The sequence below is a fragment of the Gopherus evgoodei genome, chromosome 1, assembly GCF_007399415.2.
Source record: "Gopherus evgoodei ecotype Sinaloan lineage chromosome 1, rGopEvg1_v1.p, whole genome shotgun sequence".
Lineage (NCBI taxonomy): Eukaryota > Metazoa > Chordata > Testudines > Testudinidae > Gopherus > Gopherus evgoodei.
Window position 1 is genome coordinate 249,197,188 of NC_044322.1, and position 12,964 is coordinate 249,210,151.

General features: G+C 42.9%; 1 protein-coding gene across 1 annotated transcript; it reads right to left on the minus strand.

Moving 5' to 3' along the window:
• Positions 1 to 7,940: 7,940 nt before the first annotated feature.
• Positions 7,941 to 12,197, minus strand: LOC115639568 (perilipin-3-like). The gene is made up of 8 exons (XM_030542518.1): positions 12,129 to 12,197; positions 11,562 to 11,757; positions 10,401 to 10,483; positions 9,846 to 10,095; positions 9,190 to 9,386; positions 8,826 to 8,948; positions 8,155 to 8,239; positions 7,941 to 8,062 (listed from the first exon to the last, which is right to left on the minus strand). Exons 1-8 carry the CDS (start codon positions 12,189 to 12,191, stop codon positions 7,995 to 7,997), a joined length of 1,065 nt encoding a protein of 354 aa, XP_030398378.1. The 5' UTR covers positions 12,192 to 12,197; the 3' UTR covers positions 7,941 to 7,994.
• Positions 12,198 to 12,964: the final 767 nt, after the last annotated feature.

Below are 12,964 nucleotides of genomic sequence, written 5' to 3' on the forward strand. Positions count from 1 at the left end.
GTCACTTAACATGCCATTGAAAGTGCTAGCATGGAATCCTGTCTCCTATCTTTTGGTTTATTGACTGAAAAACACTTTCAAAGGGTAGGAGCATAGCTCCTGCTCATGTTGAATAATACGGATGGAATGTATTTATCCCTCCTGTCAATTCAAGAAATCAGAGTGTACTGCACTGGATACAAACAACCCATATTTGTAGCTTAGGAAAACATTTTAAAAATGGGTCTAAATTAGCTTCGTGCCATTCCCCACACAGCTCAGCCTGAAGGAGCACCTTAGCAACAACATTGAGCACTCTGCAAACATTTGCTATGAATTACAGGATCCTAGAACAACAGCTCACAACTCCAGACTCTAAGGAAAGAGGCCAAGCGAGGCCTCAAAAGCTGGCCCTACACTCATAATTTAAACCAGTACCTTACAAATCCTCCAATGTACGTTGCAAATAAGCCCTGATACTCTATTCTAGCAGCTCTGAAAACTTTTAAAAGCCCAGCTGCCAAACATTAAACTGCAGGCTGGAAGCTAGTGTGTAATTTCATTGCGTAGGAAAGCTAACTAAAAGCCTGTTTACCAGCTCCTCCTTGCACCTCAAAGAAAAGCAGCACAGTTCAATGATACATAACAAAACTCACGGGACCCGCCTCTTTCAGACATAGTTTAAGGGCTCATATGCCCTCACTTGCCAATTGACTCCATTCCTTCCTGCACTCAACCTTGTCCAAACAGTCCTCCAAACTCAGAAAATCCCCAGGTCCCTCAGCTCCCCACAACTCAATCCCCAGCTACTTGAGAATACCTCACAGCCCACCCCCCATCTATCCTCTCCTTCAACTTAACCACTCCACAGCTCAAAAACACCCCTTCAACTCTGAAATCTCTCCCACTCAACACTCCCAGATGCAGAGTAACCATTACCCATCCCTCCAGGCTCAGACTTCTTTCTCTCCCTACCTAATACCCACTGCCATCAGTCTCAGAGGACCCCTGCCCCGCTCCTTTAGACCTGTTTTTAAAAAACAATGAGCAACAGGTGGGATTGCATCCCACGGTACATCAGCCATAACATACAGCAGTGACAGTACTGAGATGACATGGTACCCCTAATTGAGGGCTGCTCCTGGTGGTGACCATTTTGGGTAAGACTAGGTACCCATAGCAGTGGCCCCTGGTGAATCACACTGGGGAAGCTGGTACACTGGGGAAGAGTCGAATGAGTGATTTTGGAGGAAGCAGAAGAAATCCATAAGAGACCCAGGGCTCAGAGCATTTGTGCTCATCTCATTCTAGCAAGTTTCAGTAGGGGAAAGGCCCATTGCTGAGTGAATGAGAGATAATTTTTCCACTCTGTTCCCCTGACAGACACCATGGCTGTTGTCATCCCCAGCAACATCTCCAGGATGAAGTCAGCTGCCCAGTCTTGCTGGGTAATCTACTATGGCTAAAAAGTGTTCTTGCACAGTTTCCATTGAGCCTGCCTAACTTGCTGGGAGGAGCTGGAGAAAGACTTCTTCCTCAGAGCAGGAAAAGGTTTTGGGTGAGAAACTTCAGGCCTAAGTAGGGTGATCATATGTCCCATTTTGGCCGGGACAGTCCCTTTTTTAAGCCCTGTCCCTGCCATCCCAACTGGTTTTTTTTTCAAAAGGAGGCATTTGTCTCATTTGCTCTGGGCGGCTTGATCAGTTAGCAAGAGCAAAAGGGACAAATCCCCACTTTTGTCAAAAAGGTGGGTGTGAAGCAATGTGGGAGGAGGGAAGCGTGAGCAGAGATGCCAGCCCCCTGCAACAGGAGACACAGATCTGGGGAAGGGAGGCACTGGCAGCATTCCAGTATGGGGGGTGGCAAGATTTCAGAAACCCACCAACAGCCTCCTGAGAGGCCCCTGGCAGGACTCCAGCCACAGACAACAGCCTCATGGAGGGTGGGGAGTACATATCAGGTGAGCGGCTGGGGGTGTCCTATTTTCTCTTTGGGAAATATGGTCACCCTACTAACAGGCAGCTGGGGAATGTGGCAGAAACTCTAAAGGACATCAGGTTAATAGTAGTGAGGAGACCAGAGTGACATCCTGATCCTAACGAAGACAGTGGGAGACTAAGTGGGAGACACTGGAAGGGAGTTCTAAAACTCTTCTGTGATGAAAATCAAGCTCCCTCTGTGGGTTTTGCAGTGTCCCAGGATCGCATTTCCTTGTGCTCCCCTATCTGGGTGGCATAGCCATCTGCTGTATTGTGAGCTTGGCACTTCTAGTTAACAGTAATACATAATAAAGTGGACATAACTCCCATTAAGTTCAGTGGGTTTTGCACCTGGTTCCAGGAGGGCTAAATTGAGCCCTGTACATCTAATACCTCACATACAAAAGTATATCTGCTTATCTTGGGGACAAGGGTCCTGGCAAGCTGCTGTGTCCCCTATATCCTCTGGAGCTGCTGAGACCCATATCTTCTAGAGCAAATGGCCATGTGGGGCTGCTTTGCCTCCCAGCCCTGTACAAGGAGTGGATGAAGGCAGGGCCATAATGGATGAGGCCAGTATGGGTTGCGCCTATTAAGAGAGTGGACCCTAATTTTTTACTCTGTATAAAGCCATAGATTCACTTAATCCATCTTGACCCTGAAACTAGGTCTGGGTGAACAGGTTCAGATAAGGTAAAGACAGAAATAAATTTTTGTGTGAAACTGCAGCTGAACCCGAAACTATGGGGAGGTTTTACCCCTGCACGTCATCATTTTGGACTGATCTACACTTAAAAGTTAGTTCCATATTGCTACGTCGGTCCTGGGATGTGAAAAATCCACATCACTGATTGATGTAGCTATGTCAACCTAATCTCCAGTGTAGACACAGCTCTGTCAATGAAAGACTGCTTCTGTCGACCTACCTGCCGTCGTTTGGGGAGGTGGTGTCCCTAATCTGATGGAAAACCCCCTTCTGTTGCTGTAGGTTGCATCTACACTATAGGTTTGTGTCATTATAGCTGTGGTGAAGTAGCTATGCTACTATAGTCTCTTTAGTGTAGACGTACCCTTTGACTAGAAGCAAAAATATCAGTGGGAGATGGGTCACAACCAAACCCCCAGATCTGAGGTCGATCTTTAGTACCAATATACATTATTATAAAAGGCAGATCTTATGGTATTTCTGGCCCTGCTGAAACTAGGAAATCTTGGAAATCTTGTTCCCCTGAGACTTCCCGATCCCTAGCAAAGGACAAACACAGAGCAGAGGTTTCAACCACAAGGCATCAACATCCTTTTGTTACTTTTAAATGTAATTTTTTTTTTCCAAAAACAATGTGGTTTTTTAAAAAAAAAATTCCACATGATATTACAAAAATGTAACATCTATCGTACAGTGGAGATATCCTGCACTTGAAAGTGATTTGGTTGTCTGACATTCCCTAGATGATGCTGATAAGTAATTCAGCCTTAATCTTTATGACAGATAGATTTAAATCTGTATTTTTAAAAGCCAGGATTATAATCAATGGCATCAATAAACACATTGTGCACAAACACAGCATTATTGAAGTAAGAGTGAGAGGAATCACCAGTTACAAAATCAAAATATCCAACTAGAAATGTAAAAAGGGCCAAAATTTAGCCTTCATTTCAGATCCAATGACAATCAGTTTATTTGTAACTACACTGTATACATCATATGTGATTGCCTTATTCTTTGGAGATGTGCCTGTATTTATTTCCACTTACTAACTTTTCTGGGTAATAACAAAGCAGAGCCTCTGCTACGCTGTCTGTTGAATGACCTTTTTATGCAACAGTCTGTGATTTACAGAGGACTGGTGTGTGGTTTCCCAGCTGATTTGGTATAGATCATTTAAAGTCTCTCACAAGTTTTAAGTATCAGGGGGTAGCCGTGTTAGTCTGGATCTGTAAAAGCAGCAAAGAATCCTGTGGCACATTATAGACTAACAGATGTTTTGGAGCATGAGCTTTCGTGGATGAATACCCACCTCGTCAGATGCATGTAGTGGAAATTTCCAGGGGCAGGTATATATATGCAGGCAAGCTAGAGATAATGAGGTTAGTTCAATCAGGGAGGATGAGGCCCTGTTCTAGCAGTTGAGGTGTGAAAACCAAAGGAGGAGAAACTGGTTTTGTAGTTGGCAAGCCATTCACAGTCTTTGTTTAGTCCTGAGCTGATGGTGTCAAATTCGCAGATGAGCTGAAGCTCAGCAGTTTCTCTTTGAAGTCTGGTCCTGAAGTTTTTTTGCTGCAGGATGGCCACCTTAAGGTCTGCTATAGTGTGGCCAGGGAGGTTGAAATGTTCTCCTACAGGTTTTTGTATATTGTATATTGCCATTCCTACAGATGCAGATATACTGGGGAAGAAAGCCCTATGCAAATATAGCTTACTTCTAGGGCTGTCAAGTGATTAAAAAAATGAATCACAATTAATTGTGTGATTAAAAAAAATTATTGCAATTGTGTTAAACAATAATGGAATACAATTTACTTAAATATTTTTGGATGTTTTCTACATTTTCAAATATATTGATTTCAATTACAACAGAGAATACAAAGTGTATAGTACTCACTTTATAGTTTTATTACAAATATTTGCACTGTGAAGAACAAAAATAGTATTTTTCAATTCACCTCATACAAGTACTATAGTGCAATCTCTCTATCATGACAGTTGAATTGACAGATGTAGAATTATGTACAAAAAATAACCGCATTGAAAATAAAACAATGTAAAACTTTGTCCTACAAGTCCGCTCAGTCCTACTTCAGCCAATCGCTCAGACAAACAAACTTGGATACAATTTGCGGGAGATAATGCTGGCTGCTTCTTGTTTGTCACCTAAAAGTGAGAGTGGGCATTTGCATAGCACTATTGTAGCTGACATTGCAAGCTATTTATGTCCCAGATGCACTAAAAATTCATATGTCCCTTCATCTTCCATAGGACATGCATCCATGCTGATGACGGGCTCTGCTCAATAACTATCCAAAGCAGAGTGGACGGATGTATGTTCATTTTCATCATCCGAGTCAGATGCCACCAACAGAAGGTTGATTTTCCTTTTTGGTGGTTTGGGTTCTGTAGTTTCCGCATCTGAGTGTTGCTCTTTTAAGATTTCTGAAAGCATGCACCCCACCTCGTCCCTCTCAGATTTTGGAAGGCATTTCTGATTCTTAAACCTTGGGTTAGGTCCTGTAGCTATTTTTAGAAATATCACATTAGTACTCTCTGTATTTTGTCAAATCTGCAGTGAAAGTGTTCTTAATAAAAAAAGCTGGGTCATCATCTAAGACTGCTAACATCATGAAATATATGGCAGAATGTGGGTAAAACAGAGCTGAAGATATACAATCCTCCTCCAAGGAGTTCAGTCACAAATTTAACTAATGCATTATTTTTTAACCAGCATTATCAGCATGAAATGTGGAATGGTGGCCAAAGCATGAAGGGGCATATGAATGTTTAGTATATCTGGAACATAAATACCTTGCAACACCAGCTACAAAAGTGCTATGTGAACACCTGGTCTCACTTTCAGGTGACATTGTAAATAAGCAGCAGGCAGCAGCATCTCCTATAAATGTAAACAAACTTGTCTGTCTTATCAATTGGCAGAATAAGTAGGACTCAGTGTATGTGTAGGTTCTAAAGTTTGTTTTTGAGAACAGTTATGTAACCCCCCCCCCTCAAAAAGTCTACATCTGTAAGTTGCACTTTCCTGATAGAGACTGTAGTACAGTACTTGTAGGTGAATTGAAAGATACTTTCTTTTTACAGTTCACTATTGGTAAGAAAAATTATATATAAAGTGAGCACTGTACAGATTGTAGTGTAAGAAATCTATTTGAAAATGTAGGACATTCAAAAATATTTAATTGGTGTTTAAAAAATGTGCTTAATTGCACTGTTGTGATTGAGTTGAGTTAATTGTGTGAGTTAACTGCAATTGACAACCTTACTTATTTCATTTGCTGAAGTCAAATGATTCCCTTTCTAGTGTAAGCAAGGCATTCACAGTGGCTTTTATAGAATGTAGGTATTCCAGAACCACTAGATCAATTTTCCCTCTGTAGAAAGAGTGGCTTAGAAAAAATTCTCCCCCATTGACTTTGGGTACAGCTACATTGAGCAAATTTTAGCATTTGTGTACATTAGGATGTTCACAGCTGTAATAGTTGTAGTTGCAGCAGGGTAGCACATAGAGGCCTCAACTGGGCCCTCTTTTGCTAGTTACTGAAAATAAACATTTCAAAATACTGCATGATTACAGAGAATCTATCCTCATTCTACAAGCAGCCCTCTTAGAGATGCACAAAGCATAGAAATGACCTAAGGGAATAGCAGGGCTGGGAATAACCTAGGACATAGGTAGTAATAAGCTATCATAACACTCAAGCTTGGCCTGTGTTTTAGATTAAAGCACTTTAGTTAAGAGCAGCCCAGTTTTATTTTTAAAAGTTATTAAACACTGCTCTGCAAGACCCATGTGACAGCAATGTCGCTCATTGACAATGAGACTTGTGATATCAGCACTTGTAAATAAAAGTTGTCTCAGGGAGGTCCTGCTATGTTGAGTGGAGCAATGCCTAAGCACCTTTAAGCACAAGGGTGCTAATATTTTTGCTTTGCTAGGGTATGTAGTGCCCTAAACAGAACCCATATCCTCTATATTACGGACACTATCATATTCTTTTGAAATTCAAGAGCTCTTATTTTAGGGTGCATGATTTGCTTTGTATTGTCCATAAGTGATTAATGCCTCTTATTTGAGAGGCAGCTCTGAGAAAGGCTGAATTACTCACCCTTTGATGACAAAAAGGGTTGAGGCTGCATCTGAAATGGTCCTTTACCCACAAAAGGTCATGCCCAAATAAGTGTTGCCTTTAAGGTACTACCAGACAGTCTGTACCCACAGAAAACCAAACACTGCTATCCTTGATACCTGTCACCCTATGATGTGAATTTTAAAAGGTCTGCTTTCCTAAGGGGGAAGATTGCATCTACAGCCTTTCACAGTTCCAGCTGTGAAGTGTGGAAATATGCAGCCTTGATATAGACTCAGGGATTTTATAGGTGGTTAAAATTATACATACTGGTTACTCAGGTGGGTATTTTATGGGGTGTGACATTTATGCCCTAGGGCTGTCTCTCTAGGGGCCCTATTTTGAGATAGGAGAGAACAGGCCTGGGATTTCTTGGCCTGAGGCAGAAGCCAGGACTGAGCAACCCATGTAGTGTCTAGCCAACCTGGGCTAGACACTGGTAGGAATTTTAACCAACTGTACTGTTAGCAACTTCTGAAAAGCAAAGTGCAATTCTACCACAGCCATGAGAGCAACACTTATTTCTGTTCTCAGTTTCACCAGAAACTAGAGCATGTTTACAGGTATGAGTAGTGATCTAGAACTACTTAGAAATTAAGGCTCTAGATTTGGTTTTGTGGTAGATGGGGTAAGCTTCCCAGGCTTTTAAGTGTCTGCACACTAATGCCAGTGGTTGCTGCTACTAGCAAACAAGGCTACATGTAGCATGACTAACTGCAGGCACAGATGTTGACTACAGAACTGGACAGACTTCTTAGAAAGAGCAGATTAGACCTTCATTCAAATGAAGTGACATTTTATTTTGAAGACAGTGGTAACACAAACAAGTAGTATCTGAGCTGAGAAGTGATCTACATTATAGCAGTCACACAACAACATCACCTCCAGAAATTAGTAGAGAGATTTAGGTACAGTGCATATGAGTAATAGCCACTGGTGTCTCTCTTGACATTGCTAGTACATGTGAAGTCAGAAGGAAGACTGAACGAATTTGCCTTCTTCCTTAGAAGTAGAAGTTTCAGGTTTCTAGGTCACAGGGCCTCCTTAGACTTGGAGGCTTCCTCAGCCTCATTTTTTTGGTTGTGTGGTTCAATGGTGTCTGCAGACACCTTAGCCGATGGGATGAAGGGTCCCACAACCCAAGACAGAGGAGTAGTCTCCATCATGTATGCCATCAGCTCATCCACATATTCCTGGGCCTTGGTCACCATCTCCTGGCTCTGGGTTAGGAGGCTGCTGGAGAGATCCTGGAAGGAATGGGCAGTGGAGAAGGATGCATGAAGCTCTTCCATGTTGCGATACATCTGTTTCACCTTATCCTGAAAGTTGGTGGGGAGACCTTGAATGCTGGATACTAGCATCTGGCAGGTGTCCTGCAGCTGCTGGATAATGCTGCGGGACATAGCCAGGGTCTCAGACTCCATCTGTTGGAGAAATAGAAGTTTAATTCTAGTGTTTGGAACACAATAAGGATCAAACTTGCCACTGCCACGGGTGATGTTGTAAGGCAGCAAGTTGTGCTGTAAGGTACTACTGGCAGTCAAGGAGGTCTGCAATGGGTGTGCCATGCTCTTTCAGGATACATAAGAGGCCAAGTTGTGCCTTCCTTAAGAGAAGCCACTTGTGACAAGGGAGGCTAACAGAGGCAATAAGCCATGTAAGGTAGGTCAGAAGAGAGCTAAGCCAAGTTAACAGGAGTTTCACTGGTTGCAAACCCATGATCTACAGTCAGTTTTCAGGCTGTGCAGAGGTTTAAAAAAGTAGTAAGCATGGATCTAAAGAGACTATGCTTCTTGGGCACAGACCTTGCTGGTGTGACATCACCTTAGAGATGTCTAAGGAAGGAAGCCACTCATGCTCAAAAGGGAACAACTTTGTAATGAACCTAAAATCACCTGAGTTTGAGCTACTTATCCAGAGATGCAGATATTCTGGGCCTTGCAGGGTGGCTAACTTCTCAGACCAGAGCTGACCACTGCCCCCCCCATTCACACACCCAAGCGTACATACCTCTGGTTTTGCCAAATCCTTGATTTCACTGCTTTTTGGCTGCTCTCTATTCCAGCTCAGCCATATGTGATGGAACTTCTCCTGGACTTCTTGGAGAGAAACACCTCGCTTAAGGTATTCAATCTAGAAGTGGATTAAGCATATCCAGAGATGAGACATTTGCACATCAGTTATTCTAGTTCTACTGTTTGACGTGCCTTCACCCCAGTGTGGTATGCTCAATACATCGAGAGTAGAAGGGTCTAGTTACATAGCACAGCTATGAATGAGGCTTAAACCTCATTGTACCACATTCTATACATGTGTGGTCAGAGTGTTCTGTGCCCTGGAGGGCATCAGTTGTAAGAGATAGTGGAGTTCCTACCAGTCCCATGGTTTCATGAAGCTGGGAAAGAGCCTCTCTGATGCTTTGACTGGTGTGTCTCATCTTGTTTAGGGAATAGCGGTAGGCACGTTGGCGAAGTTTGGTTGACAGGGAACCTAAACGCACGAAGTAACTCCGATGCTCTTGTGGTTGTGCTGAAGACACTTCAGCCCCTTCCACAGATTCAGCAAGTTCAGCTAGAGGGAAGAGAGTTCAGGTTGTTCACCCTCCTCAGGTTAAGAGATGGTGAAAGGAGTACAAGCCATGTTGATCTGCTAAATCTTAAGCTCCCTTGTAACAAGTATGTGTCTTAGCACCTATCAAGTACCACAGAGGTAGCCTCAGACTTAAAATGAAAACCCACATGCCACATAGCATTACTAAGATTTCACATCCTTTGTGAATGACTAATGAATAGTCATGCCCATCATTCCTTTAGTACCACCCTGTCCCCACCTGGTGGGCATGTAATCATGTAAAGTGATTTGAGCAACAACTAGAGTCTTAACCTTCACTCTCAGCTAAGAACAGACTGTAGAATGAGCCTGCATTTGGTGCCAGAGAAGATTGAGAAGCCTAGAGAGACATTTGGCCCAAAGGGAGGATTACCCTAAACTTTAAGATAATAGTCCTGTCACTCATGTGTGTGTTCTGACCTAGTTCATCATCTGTCATGGGAAGATAGTGATCCAAGAGCTCTTCAGATTTCTCCAGCACTGCTTCCATTCCACTTATGGCCAATTGGCCCATTCTTGATTCCACAACTGTGCTCATGCTGTCAGTTACCACTGATTTGGTGGTCTTCATACTGTCCTGCACAGCCTCTTCGGTCATATCTACCACTCTGATCGTCTCCTTGACCTCTTCCAGACTGACAGAGGCCAACTCCTGTGTCTCAGATGTAGCCTAGAGAAGAGAAGAGTGATCAAGCAAGATCTTGTACAGTAATTCAGGGTGATACCACCACATTTACCTAGAAATGGTGGTTGGGGGAGGGGATTACCACCTGCTCTGCCCCATAGGTCAAATCTTCAGGGGAAGAACTGCATCTTGCTGTTAAGCATCAGACCAGAGTTCTATTTAGACACTAGCTCCTGCCTCTTGACCACTTTTAGTATGGAGTGTTCCTCTGCTGGAGGAAGCATCCCATTATTGGCATCCCTTTCATAAAGGCATGATGTTTTATCTAGTGAGAGGGTGGTGAAAGTTACCTCATCAGCAGGCTGTTGAAGGACTGGTAGATTCTCCTCCACTTGGTCAAGTACTTCAGAAACACACTCCTCCTCTGTTGTCCCTATAGAAAAACCAGAGTTCAGTTTCTTAATTGGTCAATAGCACTATTGTAATATTTACAGAAGCTGGTTTACATTTGTACTGAGAGCTTCAGTTCTCCAATATGTTCAGGCAGCAGTTGTTCTGGGTTGTAGGTGCTGCACATGTCTCCACTTCCTTCCTCATCTAAAGTGGTTCCCTCCCTCTCCAAGTTATGAACGCTTTTGGAAAATATTTTCCAAGAAAAATAGTGTCCCCTTCAATAGTTCATAGAACCATGTTTCCTCCCATGCATCCTAATTGGGCAATTGAATTAAGATAGGTATGACTAGCATCTGAACACTCTCTCCTCCCATCTATACTTACTGCAGAATTGTCTGTTACCAAGCAGTCTAGGCATCACTTTCCAGGCTTGCTTTCCAATTTGAAAGGTTTTTATGTTCTAAATAAAGTGCAATGATCTCACCCCATAGTCTTACAGCTCTGAAGCTTTTTGATTAAACATCCCTCTGGAAGGCACCAAGAAGCTTTTTGCAATGCCTTGGCTGCAATAAGTCCAACTAACTGTTCTCATGAAGGAAGCAAGTCAGGGAGCAGCCATTGCTGTTGAGCTATTGCCTGATAAGCAGCTAGTTAAGAAAAAAGTTTAGTTGTTTTAGTCTGTCTACAGTGTTGTTGTAGCCATGTTGATCCAGAGATATCAGACAAGGTGAGTGAGGTAATATTTTGTTGGACCAGCCTAGATTCTGAGCCTCTCTGGTTGCAGAATGAGGAGATGTCATTTTGCAGTTAGGTACCTTTCAAAGGGTGCTACTCCTTAAAGGGAAAGAGCTTAGCACTCATCCTGCCTCCTGGCTACAGTGAGGGCAGGTTCAGCAATAGTAATTAGTGTAAGCAAAGCCCTGTGTTAGCCTCTAGCAGATGTTAGCTTACAGTAGCCCATGCATGTATTATTCCTCTATAGTCACACCAACCCCACTGCCAGCTTCTCCTCCAGTACCTGAGTTCTAGAGATGGAAGCTTCCCAACAGGGTGTGAAGAGCCTACTTGGAGAAGTTGCACCATACAAACAGAAAGGTCTGCATATATGCTTTACTCACCCTCAGGTTCAAGTTTAGTTACAACTGGCTGTGCACTGCTAACTGCAGCACTGGTTATGGAGGTCACTCCCTTCTCTGCCATGTCACAGATGGACCTCACATAGGGATGGCTCTCCTTGGTGGAAGCATAGGCAGTGGCAGCCAGATCACAGGCAGAGTTGACTAAAGGTAGACTGGCCACCCTCCTCAAGACATTCTAGTGAGGCAAGGGACAGAACAGAGAGTCAGGGAGGCAATGTTCCACACTGGGGCTGAACCTTTTCTTTTTCAAGTGGTTGTACCCTTGATGTGTTAGCCCCAATCAAAGGATTCTTGAATGGTCAAAAATCTGAAGAGGCCCAACAGCTGCTTTTGAAGTTAGTACTGAAACTGGATCACAAGGTTAACTAAGGCAAGAAGAATTTTTAAATATCATTATAAACCAGGCTATTTTGCAGCATCTGGAAGAGCAACTGCACAAATCTCTAGACACCAGGATGTGCATATGTGAAGCCTGCTACCAGATAGCAGCCAGCCATCTTTCATATACACATGTTGAAACAGCAATGCTCAAGAGGGAGCACCTACCTGTTGCTCTTCCTCCCCATGCTCTAGGGATGCCATAGTTGTGTCTTTTCCATTAGAAGCCATGGTATAATCAGATATACCTGAAAAGGGCAAGAAGGTAGGTATGAAGTTACACGTTATATTTCTTAAGGAAAAGTTACAGCACCCTAAAGACAAGAGTAATGTTCTACTCCAAAGAGGGACTAAAAGGAATGGCAGGGCCCTCATCAGATTAACAAGGAATATTTAGAGTAATAGAAAGCTAAATACATTATCACTGCTTTTTTAAAAGGAAGAAATATTTTAGTTCTGCTACAGCTAAGGAGAAAGCAAGCAGAAGGATTCCTTCTCAAAAGGAATGGAAGATTTTTCAACCACTCTGTGCCATGAGATTCTATTAAAGGCAGTAGGTATCACTACTACTAAAGGCCATTTAATAGCTCTAACTACAAGGGAGAGGAGGAGGAGGAGGAGTAAGAATGGGATCTTGTCTCACCAGCTAAAAGGCTTAAAGCCAGGAAGTATTAAGCTCCCCAGACCCAACTCGCCATCCCCTGTCCTACCCACAGGGTCTTAATACAAAGATTTACACATCCAAACATTTCTTAGTCACAGAAGTACAAAGCCCTGACCAAGGAATTGTATAAACAATAAAAAAAAAAAAAAAACTAAAAAAACCTCACCAACAAATCCCCCTTCTTCAATGACCAAGCCACTAACCTTTCTCAGTACTTCAAACACTGCTTTATTCTACTCACCACCTGGTCAGATTTTATACACCTCTGGTGATGTAACTGTGAGAGAAGGAAGTAAAATACTCAGGACTGACAGTTCAGGTAATCAGTGAAAAGAAGGCT